This window comes from Cervus elaphus, chromosome 13 (genome assembly GCF_910594005.1).
Source record: "Cervus elaphus chromosome 13, mCerEla1.1, whole genome shotgun sequence".
Classification (NCBI taxonomy): domain Eukaryota; kingdom Metazoa; phylum Chordata; class Mammalia; order Artiodactyla; family Cervidae; genus Cervus; species Cervus elaphus.
This window is the reverse complement of record NC_057827.1, coordinates 9,780,689-9,799,890: the sequence shown is the minus strand read 5'-3', so window position 1 is coordinate 9,799,890 and position 19,202 is coordinate 9,780,689. Positions and strand designations below refer to the sequence as shown.

At 45.8% G+C, this 19,202-nt stretch overlaps 1 protein-coding gene across 5 annotated transcripts in view; it reads left to right on the top strand.

Moving 5' to 3' along the window:
* The window catches only part of LRRK1 (leucine rich repeat kinase 1), a 135,238-nt gene that overhangs the window by 4,272 nt on the left and 111,764 nt on the right, over positions 1 to 19,202 (top strand). For all 5 annotated transcript variants that reach the window (XM_043922574.1, XM_043922570.1, XM_043922573.1 and 2 more), the window contains one exon: positions 1,896 to 2,155. In XM_043922574.1, coding sequence (XP_043778509.1) covers positions 2,056 to 2,155 — 100 coding nt within the window. In that variant the 5' untranslated portion in view covers positions 1,896 to 2,055. The remainder of the gene's footprint in view (positions 1 to 1,895; positions 2,156 to 19,202) is intronic.

Below are 19,202 nucleotides of genomic sequence, written 5' to 3'. Positions count from 1 at the left end.
CCTCTCAAGTTGATTTTCCTGATCAGGTTTTGCAATTTATAAAGCTTTGATTGTCTCCTAAATTGTGTTCCTTCTTTCCTTTTTGGACTTTTCAGGCTCCCAGACTTCAAACATAGATTTTCCCCAGGCATGGTTTCTCTGAACCTTTTGCTGTTTAGCTCAAGGAGATGCAGGATCACAGAGGCCCCAGGGCAAGGCCTCTGGTCGGGGCTTTCCCAGCCCCACCCCTCCCTGCTTGTAAGAATACAGATCACCTGGGCCAGGGGCCTGATTTTTTTAGGCCATAAGATGAGAGAGCTCCGGCGCTCTCACAAGCCTTGTTCACAGCTTGTTCAGTGCCTACCTTCTAGAACCTGTTTACTGGGGAGACAGTGGGTCAGCCTTCCAGCATTGATTTTCTGAGCTTTTTTTTTTTAATTTTCGGCCACGTAGCATGTGGGGTCTAAGTTCCCCAACCAGGGGTTGAACCCATGCCCCCTGCATTGGAAGCATGGAGTCTTAACCGCTGGACTGCCAGAGAAGTCTCCTTCTGAGCTTGTTAATCAGAGAGTAGGTAGGAGACCCTGCTGGCTTCCCAGTTCTCCCATTATCATTATTATTATTATTATTATTATTAGATCTCAATTATATTTTCACTAAACCAGCTTCTTCCCAACTTATCTCCCATTATTATTGTTGCAAGGAAGAACCATCTCCAGTCCTGTGGAAAGTGACTTCAGAAACTTGATCTTGGTAGAAATCTCACAGCAGCGCTCTGGAGGGTTGCCTGGGGAGGAGGGTGCATGTCTGTTTTTAATAGATGATATCGTCTTAGGCATCACATATATTACCTTGTTTATTTTTTTTTTCTGGTGGGGGTGCTTTACCATCACCCTCCATTTCAGAGTTGTCTGTCTCAGAGAACAGCTGCTAATGACACCATACTTCTTATGTCTGTACTATAGACTTGGGAATGCTGAGCGGGACACACGCGTTTCATATGGTCATCCCTTCCCACCGCACGGCTCACCTGCAGAGCCGGGCCTGGGTCTTGCCCTCCAGGTGCTTCTGGTCATTTAATCAGCAGGCTGGGCCCTTGTGTCAGGGACCCCAAGCTCAGTGGGAGCCCCACGTGTGATAGCAGTGTCTTGCCTCATCACAGACTGCCTAGTCTTAGGAGATGTGTCTTAATCCAACTCAGAATTTCTCTGGGTAGTTCTCAGCTGTGGCTGGCTGCCCTGTGTGCTGCAGGATGTTCAGCAGTGTCCCTGTGGGCTACCACCCGCTAAATGCCTCTGGACATTGCCAGATACCCCCAGGGGTGGAGGGGACAGGCGAAACATGGGGGCTCCTTTCTGCCACCCCCAGGACTCACTCTCACTTGGCTTCATAGCCAGCGCCTTCCAGACCCTTCTCTTTGGGACTGTTGCCTGCTTACCGCTTTGTCATTATGTGCCCAGCTCCAGGCTTCTGGAAGGGTCTGTCCTGGGCAAAGGGAAGCCTTGCTCTGTTTACATGCGTCTGCCCCACCCCAACTGGAGTGTGAAAACCCCGAGGGCAGGAACCTCATTTCACTGTCTCAGTGTCCCCTTGCTGGTGACAGTGAGTGCGTGTTGATGTAACAGTGATTGAGCGCTTTACAGTAGGTGTTCTGTGGTTGTCTGGGGTTTCTGAACTCTTCTCAGGCGGACAGAAGCCCAGCTGCCAGGTGTGGTGGGGGTGCTCTGTCTCTTCACTGCCTACATCTGACCCTCTGTGGCTCAATAGATAGAATGTGAAGAGAAATGTTGCAAAAATGGGGGAGGGAGATGACCAGTGCATATTTCCATGGCCTTGTAAATATGTTTGTGCAAGGGTGCGGGAAGGGACTTGATAGTTAAGAAAAGCCTTCTGACTTGATGTTTTTTCACCACCAGGAGAAGACAGTTTTCTGCTCAGCCATGATGGTGGATCTGTGATATGCTCCACCCCGGACTCTAAGCCATGACCTAGTCCATTTCTTGGGCAGCAGCAGCAGAAGCAGCAGCTCTGACCACGGCAGGAACTGACTTGGGAGAGCAGCTACCCTGAGGGTTGATGGCTGGAATGTCTCGGCTACCGCCCAGCATGTACTGGTGTGTGGGGCCAGCAGGGTCAGCTGTGTGTCCAGGACGCGCCATGGAGACCCAGGACAACGGTATGGGCAGGCTGGTTGTGTCCGCTTTGCATGCTTTGTGCACAAGCCAGGGGTTCTCAACCAAAAGACATAAAGTGCCAGTTATTTGATGAGTTGTGCAGTTTTTCATTATAAAACATATTGTGGGAGTCTCACTTAAATTCTAAACATTGAAGAAGTCATAGGACAAAATTTATGTGGACTTAAAATGTATGTGGATCTTAAGAATCAAGGCATCATTTCATGCTGGTTAAAAGGATTTTTTAAAATGGGGATTTGGTTTTGTGTTCTCAGTGTAAAACTACTACATGTTTATTACACAAGAATTGAAAAAAGAAAAAAGAAGAAAAACATGCAAAATGATTGACCTAATTCTTACTCTCCTGGTGGATGTCTTGGGGCATTTGGGTTTCTTCTAGTTGCTGACTCAGACCTAAATCATTCCATGTCCACCTTTTTATACATGGTTTTGAGATTATTTCTTTAAGATTGATCTACAGAAGCAGGGCAATTAGATTTGAAGATTTTTAAGCCTCTTTACGTATTGCTGGGTTGTCCACCAGAGATGCATTACTTTTATCCTCAATAGTATATTATTGATATTGTTAAGAGTAAATATTTGTTAAACCCTAAGTACATACCAGGCACTGGTTTCAGTGCCTTAGGAATAACCTTGTTTAATCCTCACAGCAACTTATAAATGGTACTTTTATCCCCATTTTATACCTGAGGAACATGAGAGTAAGAGAGATGTAGAAACTTGGTCAGTGTCAATAACTTGGAATGGGCAGAACTTCCATTTGAACCTTTCTTAACCCTTAATCCTCAAAGCGTAGGCCATCCTGTGGGCTTTGAGAACTGTCTGTTTGCACCTCCGTCAAGTTAGTGATTCAATGTAGTACCTGACTCCGCAGACATTATGTTCAGTTACTGGAGTAATTTTTCTCCATCCAGGTTTCTTTTCACATAAATTAGATTACGAAATGAGAAAAGAATTTGCTTCTTGACATTGTCCAGCACTAAATGTTCCCAGAGTGTTTGACTAGCATCTTTGAAAAGTTTTGTGTGTGCGCGCGTGTGTATTTTTCAGATGTTTGACTTTTTTCAGCTGCTTGTTAGGAAGGCCCTGCCTTATTAGCGTGAGGTCAAGGTCCCCTGTCTGTGGCATGCTAGTCCTGATTTGGGTAGAGCTTCTCTCCAGGCTCCCTCAGTGGTCCCTCAGTGTCCCATCTTCTCCCCTCAGCGATCCTGAGGAATGGGGCTGGGGCAGGGACAGTGGGTCCGTTGGGTGGGCAACTGTGTCATCTGAGAAAGCCCCAGGAGGGACTCTGCCCCGTCCTCATCCCGGGCACAAGTTGGTGGTCTGAGCGAGTGTGTCTCTACCCTGGCCCCAGAAACGCTGGGCAGAGCCTGGAACTGTCGATGCCTGGCCCCCTGGAACAGCGTTCTGTGGGGAAGAACAGGCGTGGGAGTTTTGAAAAGTTCTTGTCTCCCCACCACCACTATCCTGACGTGCAACTGGGGGTGAGAAGCACCTGGTCTGGGTGATTCGGACCAGTGCGTTAGTGCAGCATTTCTCACAGTGCGGTGTATACTCCAGTCCCCTGAGGATCTTGGTGAGCTGTAGATTCTCATCCCTTGGGTGTGGGACACCCCCGTCTCTAACAGGCATCTCTAACAGGCTCCCAGGCCATGCCAACGGTCCACCAACAAAGTGGCAAAGCTGAGACCTTGGCTTTTCCAAGGCACCCAGGGATCTAATTGACTCACAGAGGTCCTGGGGACCTGGGACAGACTGGAACCAGCCTTGCCTTGGGGCCTGAGGTGGGTGATGTCCAGAAAGTGTTCGTGCACACCAAGAGGCCAAAGGTTGATACTCCCAGCCCATGTTTCTCTCCCTTGAGGTCTGGGTCTGAACTGTGTGCCGCTGCTACAGCTGGTCCCCACTCCCTGACTGCTGTGGCCCCCACTCCCTGACTGCCATGGCCCCCCTCCCTGACCACCGTGGTCCCCCTCCCCAACTGCCATGGACACCCCTCCCCGACCGCCGTGGTCCCGCCTCCCCGTTCGCCGTGGGCCCTCTCCCCGACTGCCGTGGGTCCCCCGTCCCCGACTGCCGTGGACCCCTCTTCCCGACCGCCTTGGTCCCCTCTCCTCAACCGACGTGGTCCTCCATCCCTGACCGCTGTGGTCCCTGGGCAGCACGGAGCAGGCTCAGAAAGTCTTCTCTTCTCAGGGCCTGGTTTCCCAGTGGAATCTCGGGGATCCATGCCGCCGCAGTCCGGATGGGGCTCAGGATATGCGCAAGGCTTGACCAACCTGTTGGGAATTGTGCAGCCTGTCGTGGTGCTGTTCTGAACCCTGGTTCTGAGGTGTGTGTTTATGCAGCGAACAAAACATGTAAGCCATAGAGTTGAAGAAGAGGGCAAAGTGACCTGAAATACACTGGAAAATTCTGTCCTACAGCTCAGCATTGTGGAAATTATGAAGAAAGAACAAATGCGCGCCCATTCTGTAAGAGTCAAAAGGTCCCATAGTGACAGGCAACTGAGGAGCCCTGTGGAGACCCTGCCCCAGGACCCCTGGGGAGGAAGTGTGCCCCCTCCCACTGGCAAGGGGCTGCTTAAGGGACTTGGCAGTCAGGCATCCGGCCCCTCTTGGCCTCCTCTCCTACCATTCAGCTAGCCTGAGGGCGGTGCCTGAGGGCAGAGACTGAGGGCTGTGCCTGAGGGCAGAGACTGAGGGCTGTGACTGAGGACAGTGACTGAGGGCCATGACTGAGGACAGTGACTGAGGACACTGACTGAGGGCTGTGACTGAGGAGAGTGACTGAGGGCCATGACTGAGGACAGTGACTGAGGACACTGACTGAGGGCTGTGACTGAGGAGAGTGACTGAGGGCCATGACTGAGGACAGTGACTGAGGACACTGACTGAGGGCCGTGACTGAGGAGAGTGACTGAGGAGAGTGACTGAGGGCCGTGACTGAGGACAGTGACTGAGGAGAGTGACTGAGGGCCATGACTGAGGACAGTGACTGAGGACACTGACTGAGGGCTGTGACTGAGGACAGTGACTGAGGACACTGACTGAGGGCCGTGACTGAGGACAGTGACTGAGGAGAGTGACTGAGGGCCATGACTGAGGGCAGTGACTGAGGACACTGACTGAGGGCCATGACTGAGGACAGTGACTGAGGAGAGTGACTGAGGGCAGTGACTGAGGAGAGTGACAGGGCCATGACTGAGGGCATTGCCTGAGGGCAGTGGAGAACACTCTCTGCTTTCTTGCTGGGTCTGGAGGAGGACAGTGTAACCATGGGACCTGCCTGGAGACTGGGAATGCAGAGTCCATTACCTCGGACTCTGGACAAGAAGCCACTCCTAACTCCATGAGTGCTGGAGTGATGCACACCCCCGTCCCTCTGTTGTTTAGAGTCCCACAGGTTTTATGTCTGTGTTTCCTCTTATTGTGTGAGAGGGGTGGTGAGTCATTCCTGGGACTCACACAGTGTGAGGAGGGCTCAAGAGCCTGCCTGTGGGCCTCATTAGGCCTGCTTTCAGTTTTTAGTTTTGGCTTACCTCAGCTGAGTGGCTCAAGCTCTCTGATCCCGGATCCAGACAGATATAGAATCTCAGTAGGATATACCCATCAGCATTTATTCCTGGCCCCCTAACCCATGTGAGTCCAGGGGCTCTGCTGTGTCCTGTAGTCTACAGCTCTGCTCCGCATGGCTCATCTCCTCGAAACCCAACAGGCTGGCATGGTGCCTTCTTCCCTGCTGCTTGCAGAGGTGCAAGCAGGGAAAGTAGAAGCAAGCTGTGTCTCTTAAGGCTGCGGCTCAGACTGACACGTTGTTGCCGCCATGCTCCACCCTTGGCCGAAACAAGGCACATAGAGGAGCCCCAGTGAAGCGCTGCCTCCATGAGGAGGCCGCTGCTAGGCTGTGGATGCAGGCAGAGGGTAAGAATTGTTGTCCGTCATTCCATCTACCACAATAGGGGGTGGTGGGCTCAATTCTTTAAAAAATATATCTTATTCTTTTGTTTATATTTATTTAAGCAGCCTGCAGGGCTTCCCTTGTGGTTCAGCTGGTAAAGAATCTGCCTGCAATGTGGGAGACCTGGGTCCAATCCCAGGTTCAATTCTGAACCTGGATTCAGAAGATCCCTTGGAGAAGGGAAAGGCTGCCCACTCCAGTATTCTGGCCTGGAGAATTCCATAGTCTACAATTCATGGGGTCACAAAGCGTCGGACACGACTGAGCGACTTTCACAAGCAGCCAGCAGAGCCGTTTTCTCCTATAAACCTTGATGGGAAGCCCTAGCCCGCCGAACAGCTAGCAATGGGGTTGCTTCAATGGGCAGTCATGGAGGGGTGGGAGTGGTGAATCTCACCAATGAAATGATCTTCACCTTGAACCCAGAGCTCTGGGGGCCCTATTTTAAAACACTGCCTGTTGGATTTCATTTTTGCAAAGCAGAAATATGTGCACCAAGACCACAGCCTGGGAGCAGGTGACACTCATACAGTCCTCGGGAATTATAGCTTTTGCTTATCTGTAGATCTTATGTTTTCTACAATGAGCATGTGTTCTTTTGTTACTTGTTTTGCATTACTTTTGCAGTCAGGAGAATAATATTGCAATTTACTTAAAAAATTGGTGTCTGTTTAAATACAGAAATTTTGTTATTAGGATCCATACCTCCTCCGTCACTGGGCACTGACTTCCAAAGTTAAATTTGCTTTAACTGGCCTCTCTCTCATTCACTTCTTTCTGAATTAAATGGGACAGTATTTGGCTTCAGGAATCTGCAACTGTGCCTCTCACAGGGCTTACCCTCTTAGTTCTGTCCCTATTGGATGAGTTTTCTGCCTCGCCTTCTCCCCAGGGCAGTCCTGCGTCCCCAGTCCACTAACTTCACCACAGGAAAGATCCTTGCAGACTTAATTCTCAGCATTGCCTGAGGAACACTGTCAGAAAGAGGAGCAGTGATACTCAAGTTACTCTCAATGTCAGAATAAAATCACCCTTTAAAAATCCTTGGAAGGTAGCATGCTTTGGAAATAATCTTACCATTGTACCTCCAAGTAGAGTTAGGAAAAGATCCAAACTTTAATAAAAATTAGTAAAAAAAAAAACTAACTTTTTTACTTTTGGGTGTTGGTAGTGATCTTTTGTGTGTGTGTACCGGGTGTGTTTGTTAGTGCTTCTGCTTGTTTTGACTTGTGCAGTCCACCTTGTGCTTTTTCAGAATGGTTAACCCTTGCAGCGCCCATGAACGTGCATGTGGTGCCAGGCGGGCTATCGGTGCCTGTCCTGGGTTTGTGCAGCACAGTTGTGCCCCAGAAAGGCTCGTCACAACCATATTTGCACCGTCAGCATTCCCCTGGCCTTGGTTGCAGAAGGAACACTTGGAAAGTGTGGATGGGTCCCGAGTACATGAGCTGAGAGAGCGAGGGTCAGTGAGATTCCCGGCCAGGACTGCGGGTGGAGCCAGTTTGACAAACAGGTCATTAGACATTCTTCTACATCTGCTTCACACTAGTCAAAGTGGAAAAACCTGTCCTGTCAGCTGAGGTTAAGGCTCCCGGGAAGCAGAGAAGTGAGGAAACTTCCAGATAATTCTGGCCAAGAATGCTTGGTAAGACTCCAGGACCACGAGGCTGGGGGGCACTTGGACAGATGTCACCCAAGGGGGTTTCACCCTTCTCCTCTCTGTGAGCTGCCCTGAGCTCTGCTACCTGCTGCTGAGCACTGTCCTCCACTAGGCCCAGCATGGATGGAAGAAGAAGGAACATTCCAGAGGGCCCTTGAGTCCCAGATTTTGACATAGCTGCTTCCAATGTTCTTTTCTTCTTCCTTTGAGTTTTTCAAATCTATGTTGAAAATAACTTCTTAATGGAAGAGCCAAGTAGATTTGTCTGCCTTCCAGAAATAGAAATAGCCTAAATAGGAAGTGCCTTTTGTGTGGCCACATGCTTCCTCAGTGAGCCTCGGGAGGAAATCCTCCAAGGGGCAGATCCCTGGTTTTGGTGCCTTTCTGAGCATAACTGCCCACGCATGCCTTGGAGCTCTTCCTGGACCCGGTGTCCTGTTCACGCCTGCTGGGAGGACAGGGCCTTGCCAGGAAGGGGTCTGGCTGCAGGAACAGCCCTGGGCCACCAGGGAGTGGGCAGTGTTGTCAAGGGTCCCTCACTGGGAGGTGAAGGGGAAGGAGGCTGAGTGGCGGCCCAGGTCTTGGGAGAAGTGACAGTGGCGTCCATCTGTGTGGGAACGGTTAACACAGCTGTGCTTCCTGCTGGTGAAGACCTGCCCGTGACAGAAGCTCTGGGTCTGATGGGGCTTTTACTATTAACCTGGATCTGAGGCTCAAATCCTCTGATTATTTGTTCAGACTATGCTTGCTTGCTTCTAGCTTCGGGGAGCTGACTCTCAGATATTCGTGTGGGCTGCTTTGGTGGGATATCAGTGCTGCTGAGGCCAGTCCTGTCTCTGCTGCCTCGGGCTCCACTGCCTAGGCTGACTGGCATCCCTTAATCCCTTCCTTGAAATAACTAAGTATCTCGCCCTTGGACTCCATTTTAATCTGTGCAAACCATCCCACTACCTTCAAGAGAGGTAGCCCACGACACATTTCCCTCGGGTATCACCAAACAGAACTCCTTAGTCTGTGGACTAACCATTAGGCCATGGCTGCCTGGGCCCAAGGAGAGAACGGCCTCCCACCCTCACACACCCTGCTGCTGTGGGTTTGTCGCAGAAACCACACTTGAGAAACCAAGCACCACACTTGGAGAGTTGGAGAACTCGGGTTTATTACGCCGGCCGGCCCAGAGCAGTTAACACTCCAAGCTCTGAGCCCCGAGCAAAGGGGTTACAGAGTTTTTATGGACAGACTGTAGTGGGCAACACTAGCTCTTAATAGGCTGGTTTAAACTAAGGGGTTTCACATGTGTGGGAACAGCAGTCAAGATGGGGAGGGTGGTGCCTGTCCTTTACATGGACAGGCATGATTAAGCAGGTTTGCAGGGGCTGGGCAATTGCAAAGAGCAGGACAAGGGTGAGTGAGATAAACTCCAGTTCCTGGTATTGTAAGCCCCGTTTTCTGAGATTACATGACCTATGTGGTTTAGACTTTGCAAGGGGCAAGCTGAGTTACAGAGGCAGAAGGAGAAGGTTATGTAAAATTTTAACTTTTCCTCTTCAGGTTGGCTCTCTGGGGCATCCTGTCCCCCCACCCCATTCTCAGCAGGCAGAGCCTGAAGCTTACCCAGAGCATCTTCCCTGTCTCTTCAGTTTTAATTTGTGCTTTAACTTCTTTGTGTCTTGGTACTGCACCCTCTGCTTGGTCTTCCACATTGCTGGTTTCTCCTCTGGCTCTGTTCATTATGCTCTGCAGCAAACCTATTGTATTTTATAGATCACCCCTTTCATTTTAATTTCCCAGCTTTTCAGCCAGTTCTTTGATATGGATGCTACGTCCCCCTGTATCTCTCTAAGATGTCAGTCATATTTATTTTGAGGGCTTGTTCTTGCTATATAATGCTGTTTCTAGGTGGAAATGGGCCCCCCAGCTAGAGCTCTAGATCCTGCTTAGGGGAGCTCAGGCACTGATTCCCAGATGAGAGGAGTGGTTGCCCATAGCAAGTTTAATCATCAGCCAGTCCAAAGTTTGCCCACACTCCCTTATCTTGGTGACTGGGTTATTTGTGTAGGTTTTCCCACTGAGCAGTGATAGAAGGGGAAAGCAAGAGGTGCAGGTTTTCGGGTCTGGCAAGACCCTGCCTTGCCCAAGCATTGTCACTGTCAACTGCTCACTTCCCCTTGGAGACTCTTAAGGCCCAAGGGAGAGCTGCATTGGAATATGCCTCATCCTCTCCTGCCCTGGGGTGGTCAACATGCTCACAGGGGCATTGGGTCCTTGGCTCAATAGCAAAGAACTTAATTTAGCTTTGCGTGTAGGGGGATGGGGGTGGGGAGGGGTTTCTTCTCACCTATCTGCAGCTGCCTTGCTTGGAGGCGCGGTTATCAGAGTTGGGTGCTTCTCCTTTATGATGTTAATCTTCCTCAAAAGTTTGTGGGTATGTGGTTGGATGTTGATCTTTGTGTCTGGGATTCCCCAAAACTGTCTGTGAAGGCCATTTTGGTTAATGCAGGCTGCAGAGAGTTGGACAGGGAGACTGTAGCAGGTTGCCCTGGGGGTACACCTGGGTGTATGTCTTCTGGGTGGGGGGGCTACACAAACCACCCTAGTGTCAGCCACCACCTGAGGTTTCACACTTCGTCTCTGGCACACAAGGGACAGGAACCTTGGCCCCGTTCTGCCTGGTGCAGACTGGAGAAGGGCTTACTGTGGGTTTTCCCTCTGCGCAGTACCCCTGCTGGTGGCTTTGGAGGCCTTACTTCCTGGATGCACTCCGCGCAGCCTTGCAGCACTCCTGAACCTTGCCCGCCTCTTGCACAATGGTTTCTGGCCCTATTAGGTCCCCTTGTTTTCTGTGCTCACATGGCTTGTTGAGTTTGATATGTGTAGGAGTTTGTGGCTACAGTCAGGGTTCAGCCTACTGTCTGAATCTTGTCTTCCAGCATCTCTTTGGCATTTCCCAGGTGTGCAATTTGCACAGTTTTAGGAGAAACTGAGTAATGGTGTTAAAATCGTGGACTTTGCAGTTGAAAGGAGCCAGGTTAAAATGCTGGTCTTTCTGTACCCCAGTCCTCATCTGTAACACAGAAATGGTTAGAATCTGTTTGCTAAGTATGCATGCTTGGTAAATCCTCAGTAAATCATGTAGCCTCAACTGGACTCTGTTTCTCTTAGTGAAAATAATGATATTATTATACTGATAACAATGAAGAGGTCCTTAAAAATGGGGATCTTTGATTTTTTTGGGCTTGAAGCTATAAAAGGCATGGAATTTAAAACTTGATGAGTCGTCATTTTCAAAATGTGTTTATCACTGAAATGTGATGACCCCAATCTAATCATCAAAATTGTTTTGACTAAAACTGTTTAATTAAACTTTTAATTGAAAGTGTTTTCATTGAAGTCAAAATCTTTCCTCACCTTATCTTCAGAATGCTTTTTTTTGGGCCAGATTACAAAATCTGTATGTCTCTTACTAAAGCTCGAAATTCTAATATTCATGAGTATCTTAAATGTTCAACCAAAAGCTATCCATAAGGAGTGCCTTGAACTCAGAGAAATGGTGATAGCTGAGTCAAGTTTGGGTGGGCAAAGGGCCACAGTAGCAGAACCCAGGCTTCTTGGCATGTTTATGATTTCCGAGGAGTCATGGCATTTCTTGCTTTAGTAATCAGAACAGCACTCATCAAAATAAAGGGCCATATTGTTGTCTGCTGAGGGTTGTATTAACTGAAAAAGTTTGTACTACGTGAGTGGACATTTCCATAGAGGAAAATAGTGAATGTGACAATCACAGAGCAACTGTGTCCAACTCAGCCACAGGCTACAAACCTAGCCACTGAGGAGTGGGGCGCCCAGGAATGTAAACTCTTACTCAGACTGAAAATCGTCTCTACATTTTTGTCTCAGGGCAAAAGGGTGAGGCTGCAGGCATTTGCTTCTGTTAAGCATTATCTTTTAGGCAGATACACTTGTGGTGCTTCTTTTAACTTTTCAGAGGCCACTTTATAATCACCCGTGGGGTTCCCTTCAAATCCACGTGTTAAATACATCAACTCATAACTCTGCGAGCTGCAGAGAACCCCTGATCCTGGCTTTTTGCTTTTTTGTGTGTGCCTGCTTTGAGATTTAGAAGGCAGATGGCAGTCCCAGTTTTGAGGCAAATCAGCTGGAGTCAATTTTTGTTGTTTGAATTTGAGGGTGTGTATCTCTGCCTGAAGACATGCAGAGGAAAAGGCAGAGTGAATGACTTCATGCCTTTTTCCTTGCCAAGATCCTAAAGCTTTAGTTGTTTGAGTACAGTCATACTACTCAAAAACCATAGTGACAATTTACAATTCTTTGGTTTTTACATCCTTCCAGAATGTCTTTGTATGTATACAAGCAAAACAAATGTAGGCTCATATTTTCCCTCTTTTACACAGTGGGTAGCTGATCACACACACTGTTCTGTACCTTGCCTCTTTCTTTCACACATTCTTTTGACAAATACATAGCATCTATTGTATTGTACCTCAGTTTATGTATTTATTTATTGCATTTATTTATTGTATTATACCTCAGTAAGCAGTCCCCTCTAATGGACATTTGGGCTATTAATATTTAGGTATATAACAAATAATGCTGTTGATGTCTTTTCACACATGTATAAGTGTATCTACATAGTAAATTCTCAAAGTAATGGGCCAAAGAACATGTGTGTGCATGCGTGATAAGTCACTTCAGTCGTGTCTGACTCTGTACTACCCTATGGACTATAGCCTGCCAATCTTCCCCATCCATGGGATTCTCCATCCATAGGATTCCCCAGGCAAGAATACTGGAGTGGGTTGCCGTGCCCTCCTCCAGGGGATCTTCCTGACCCAGGGATGGAACCTATGTCTCTTACATCTACCTGCCTCAGCTGGTGGGTTCTTTACCACTAGCACCACCTGGGAAGCCCCAACAGGCCATAGAACATATGCTTCCAAATCACCCTCGATGGGAGTTTTTCCTGTTTGCCTCCACGATGTATGTGCTTGCCTGTTTCCCTATAGGCCTGACTAAGTGTTATCGAATTTCTGGTTTTTCCTAATCTGCTCTGTGAAAAAAGATGTCTCAGTATAGTTTTGATATGCATTTATCTTAAGATGAGTGAGACTTGGCATGTTTTAGTGTGTGTGAGAGCTGGTTATATTTACTTTTTTTGAGCTCTCTCTTCATATCTTTTCCTTATCAACCTCTAGGACCTTTTGGTCTTTCCTTGTCTTTCCTAGGAACTCTTTGCATTGACATTGTATGTAGTGGGTAACTAAATACCCTATCCAGACTCACTTACAAGCTCTGAAGAATTGAAATGAGAACTTTGAATGTCCAAGGGGCTATCAGTAGAAATGTTTTGCTTTTTTCTTAATTATTGAATTAATATAAATTAAATGTACACTGTCTTGGGAAAGTAAACGAACCTTTAAGACTTAGGTTAAATAAGTCTTATTTAGATTTAATGGAGAAGGAAATGGTAACCGACTCCAGTACTCTTATCTGGAGAATTCCATGGATGAGGAGCCTGGTGGGCTGCTGTCCATGGGGTCACACAGAGCCGGACACAACTGAAGTGACTTAGTCTGCATGCATGAATTTAGGTTTAAGTAAATCTAATAAGGGCTAAATATCCAAAATGTATAAAGAACTCATAGAATTCAATATAAAAAGAAAACCTGATTTAAAAATGGGCAGAGGACCTAAACAGACATTTTTCCAAAAAAGACATACAGATGGCCAGCAGGCACATGAAAATATGCTCAACATCACTGATCATCAGGGAAATGCAAATTGAAACCACAATGAGATATCACCTCACACCTGTCAGAATGGCTATCATCAAAATGTCTACAAATAATAAATATTGGCTAGGATGTGGAGAAAAAGGAACCCTGATGCACTGTTGGTGAGAGTGTAAATTGTTGTAAACACTATGGAAACAGTATAGAGTTTGCTAAAAAAATTGGAAATAGAACTACCATATGATCCAGCCATTTCACTCCTGGCTTTATATCCAAAGAAAATGAATAGATTTATTCAAAATATATTTATATCAAAAAGAAAATTCAAATAGATATATGTACCCCAATATTCACTGCAACATTATTTACAATGACCAATATATGAAAACAACTTAAGTGTCCATCAAAAGATGAATGGATAAAGAAGATGAGGTACATATATGTATATTCTTGCCTTGAGAACCCCATGAACAAAATGAAAAGTCAAAAAGAGACTACAGTTGTGGATGTGTCTGGCGGAGAAAGTAAAATCTGAAACTGTAAAGAACAGTATTGCATAGGAACCTGGAATGTTAGGCCTATGAATCAAGGTAAATTGGACATGGTCAAACAGGAGATGGCAAGAGTAAACATTGACATTTTAGGAATCAGTGAACTAAAATGGACAGGAATGGGTGAATTAACTCAAATGACCATTATATCTACTACTGTGGGCAAGAATCCCTTAGAAGAAAAGAAGTAGTCCTCATAGTCAACAAAAGAGTCTGAAATGCAGTATTTGGGTGCAACTTCAAAACCGACAGAATGATCTCTGTTCTTTTCCAAGGCAAACCATTCACCATCACAGTAATCCAAGTCTGTGCCCCAACCACTAATGCTGAAGAAGCTGAATTTGAACTATGAAGACCTACAAGACCTTCTAGAACTAAGACTAAAAAAAAAAAAACATATTCTTTTCATCATAGGAGAATGGAATACAAAAGTAGGAAGTCAAGAGATACCTGGATTTAACAGGCAAGTTCGGCCTTGGAGTACAAAATGAAGCAGGGCAAAGGCTAACAGAGTTTTGCCAGGAGAATGCCACTGGTCATAGCAAACACCCTCTTCCAACAACACAAAAGAAGACTCTACACATGGACATCACCAGATGGTCAACACCAAAATCAGATTGCTTATATTCTTTCAGCCAAAGATGGAGAAGCTCTATACAGTCAGTAAAAACAAGACCAGGAGCTGACTGTGACTGAGACCATGACTTCTTCTAGCAAAATTCAGGCTCAAATTGAAAAAAGTAGAGAAGACCACTGGGTTTCCCTGGTGGCTCAGACAGTAAAGAATCCACGTGCAATTTGGGAGACCTGGGTTCAATCCCGGGGTTGAGAAAATCCCCTGGAGGAGGCCGTGGCAATACACTCCAGTATTTTTTTTTTTTCACACTACAGATTTACATATATTTTATTTATTTATTTTTCTGTTTGGGAGATGTCTTTTTTTATTTTAATTGGGTGCTAATTACTTTACAATATTGTGGTGGTTTTTGCCATATGTTCACATGAATCAGCCATGGTTGTATGTGTTCCCCATCCTGACCCTCCCTCCCACCTCCCTCCCCATCACATCCCTAAGGGTCATCCCAGTGCATCAGCCCTGAGCACCCTGCCTCGTGCATCGAACCTGGACTGGCAATCTGTTTCACATATGATAATATATATGTTTCAATACTATTCCCTCAAATCATCCCACCCTCGCCTTCTCCCACAGAGTCCAACAGTCTTTTCTTACTTCTGTGTCTCTTTTGCTGTCTTGCATATAGGGTCATCGTTACCATCTTTCTAAATTCCATATATATGCGTTAATATACTGTATTGGTGTTTTTCTTTCTGACTTACTTCACTCTGTATAATAGGCTCCAGTTTCATCCACCTCATTAGAACTGATTCAAATGCATTCTTTTTAATAGCTGAGTAATATTGCATTGTGTAAATGTACCACAACTTTCTTATCCACGCGTCTGCCAATGGACATCTAGGTTGCTTCCATGTCCTGGCTTTTGTAAACAGTGCTATGATGAACATTGGGGTACACGTGTCTCTTTCAATTCTGGTTTCCTCAGTGTGTATGCCCAGCAGTGGGATTGCTGGGTCGTATGGCAGTTCTATTTCCAGTTTTTTAAAGAATCTTCACACTGTTCTCCATAGTGGCTGTACTAGTTTGCATTCTCACCAGCAGTGTAAGAGGGTTCCTTTTTCTCCATACCCACTCCAGCATTTATTGTTTGTAGACTTTTGGATAGCAGCCATTCTAACTGGTGTGAGATGATATCTCATTGTGGTTTTGATTTACACTTCTCTGATAATGAGTGATGTTGAGCATCTTTTCATGTGTTTGTTAGCCATCTGTAAGTCTTCTTTGGAGAAATGTCTGTTTAGTTCTTTGGCCCATACTCAGATGACCATTATATCTACTACTGTGGGCAGGAATTCCTTAGAAGAAATGGAGTAGCCATCATGGTCAACAAAAGAGTCTGAAATGCAGTACTTGGATGCAATCTCAAAAATGACATAATGATCTCTGTTCGTTACCAAGGCAAACCATTCAATATCATGGTAATCCAAGCCTATTCCCCAACCAGTAAGAAGCTGAAGTTGAACAGTCCTATGAAGACCTACAAGAACTTTTAGAACTAACACCCAAAAAAGATGTCCTTTTCATTATAGGGGACTGGAATGCAAAAGTAGGAAGTCAAGAAACACCTGGAGTAAATTTGGACTTAGAGTACGGAATGAAGCAGGGCAAAGGCTAATAGAGTTTTGCAAAGAGAATGCACTGGTCATAGCAAACACCCTCTTCCAACAACACAAGAGAAGACTCTACACATGGACATCAGCAGATGGTCAACACCAAAATCAGATTGATTATATTCTTTGCAGCCAAAGATGGAGAAGCTCTATACAGTCAGCAAAAATAAGACCGGGAGCTGACTGGGGCTCAGATCGTGAACTCCTTATTGCCAAATTCAGACTTACATTGAAGAAAGTAGGGAAAACCACTAGACCATTCAGGTATGACCTAAGTCAAATCCCTTATGATTATACAGTGAAAGTGAGAAATAGATTTAAGGGACTAGATCTGATAGACAGAGTGCTGGGTAAACTATGGATGGCGGTTCATGACATTATACAGGAGACAGGGATCAAGACCATCCCCATGGAAAAGAAATGCAAAAAGGCAAAATGGCTGTCTGAGGAGGCCTTACAAATAGCTGTGAAAAGAAGAGAAGCAAAAAGCAAAGGAGAAAAGAAAAGATATTCCCATTTGAATGCAGAGTTCCAAAGAATAGCAAGGAGAGATAAGAAAGCCTTCCTCAGCGATCAGTGTAAAGAAATAGAGGAAAACAACAGAATGGGAAAGACTAGAGATCTCTTCAAGAATATTAGAGATACCAAGGGAACATTTCATGCCAAGACGGGTTCGATAAAGGACAGAAATGGTATGGACCTAACAGAAGCAGAAGATATTAAGAAGAGGTGGCAAGAATACACAGAACTATACAAAAATGCTCTTCATGACCCAGATAATCATGATGGTGTGATCATTCACCTAGAGGCAGACATCCTGGGATGCAAAGTCAAGTGGGCCTTAGGAAGCATCACTATGAACAAAGCTAGTGGAGGTGATGGAATTCCAGTTGAGCTATTTCAAATCCTGAAAGATGATGCTGTGAAAGTGCTGCACTCAATATGCCAGCAAATTTGGAAAACTCAGCAGTGGCCACAGGACTGGAAAAAGTCAGGTTTCATTCCAATCCCAAAGAATACTCAAACTACCACACAATCATCTCACATGCTAGTAAAGTAATGCTCAAAATTCTCCAAGCCAGGCTTCAGCAATACATGAACTGTGAACTTCCAAATGTTCAAGCTGGTTTTAGAAAAGGCACAGGAACCACAGATCAAATTGCCAACATCTGCTGGATCATCGAAAAAGCAAGAGAGTTCCAGAAAAACATCTATTTCTGCTTTATTGACTACGCCAAAGCCTTTGACTATGTGGATCACAATAAACTGTGGAAAATTCTGAAAGAGATGGGAATACCAGACCACCTGACCTGCCTCATGAGAAACCTATATGCAAGTTAGGAAGCAACAGTTAGAACTGGACATGGAACAACAGACCGGTTCCAAATAGGAAAAGGAGTATGTCAAGGCTGTATATTGTCACCCTGCTTATTTAACTTATATGCCGAGTACATCGTGAGAAACGCTGGGCTGGAAGAAGCACAAGCTGGAATCAAGATTGCCGAGAGAAATATCAATAACCTCAGATATGCAGATGACACCACCCTTATGGCAGAAAGTGAAGAAGAACTAAAGAGCCTCTTGATGAAAGTGAAAGAGGAGAGTAAAAAAGTTGGCTTAAAACTCAGCATTCAGAAAACTAAGATCATGGCATCTGGTCCCATCACTTCAATGGGAAATAGATGGGGAGACAGTAGAAACAGTGTCAGACTTTACTTTTTTGGGTTCCAAAATCACTGCAGATGGTGATTGCAGCCATGAATTTAAAAGATGCTTACTCCTTGGAAGGAAAGTTATGACCAACCTAAATAGCACATTAAAAAACAGAGACATTACTTTGCCAGCAAAGGTCTGTTTGGTCAAGGCTATGGTTTTTCCAGTGGTCATGTATGGATGTGAGAGTTGGACTGTGAAGAAAGCTGAGTGCTGAAAAATTGATGCCTTTGAACTATGGTGTTGGAGAAGACTCTTGAGAGTCCCTTGGACTGCAAGGAGATCCAACCAGTCCATCCTAAAAGAGATCAGTCCTGAGTGTTCATTGGAAGGACTGATGCTGAAGCTGAAACTCTAATACTTTGGCCACCTCATGCGAAGAGTTGACTCATTGGAAAAGACCCTGATGCTGGGGGAGGGATTGGGGGCAGGTGGAGAAGGGGACGACAGAGGATGAGATGTTTGGATGGCATCACTGACTAAATGGACATGGGTTTGAGTAAACTCAAGGAGTTGGTGACGGACAGGGAGGCCTGGTGTGCTACAATTCATGGGGTCGCAAAGAGTCGGACACGACTGAGCGACTGAACTGAACTGATTCCTAAGTATTTTATTCTTTTCGTTGCAATGTTGAATTGTTTCCTTAATTTCTCTTTCTGTTCTCTCATTGTTAGTGTATAGGAATGCAAGGGATTTCTGTGTGTCAATTTTATATCCTGCAACTTTAATGCATTCGTTGATTAGCTCTAGTAATTTTCTGGTGGAGTCTTTAGGGTTTTCTATGTAGGTTTCTATGTAGGTTTTCATGTCATCTGCAAACAGTGAGAGTTTTACTTCTTCTTTTCCAGTCTGGATTCCTTTTATTTCTTTTTCTGCTCTGATTGCTGTGGCCAACACTTCCAAAACTACGTTGAATCATAGTGGTGAGAGTGGGCACCCTTGCCTTGTTCCTGACTTTACGGGAAATGCTTTCAATTTTTCACCATTGAGGATAATGTTTACTGTGGGTTTATCATATATGGCTTTTATTATGTTGAGGTATGTTCCTTCTATGCCTGCTTTGTGGAGGGTTTTTATAATAAATGGATGTTGAATTTTGTCAAAGGCTATCTCTGCATCTATTGAGATAATCATATGGTTTTTATCT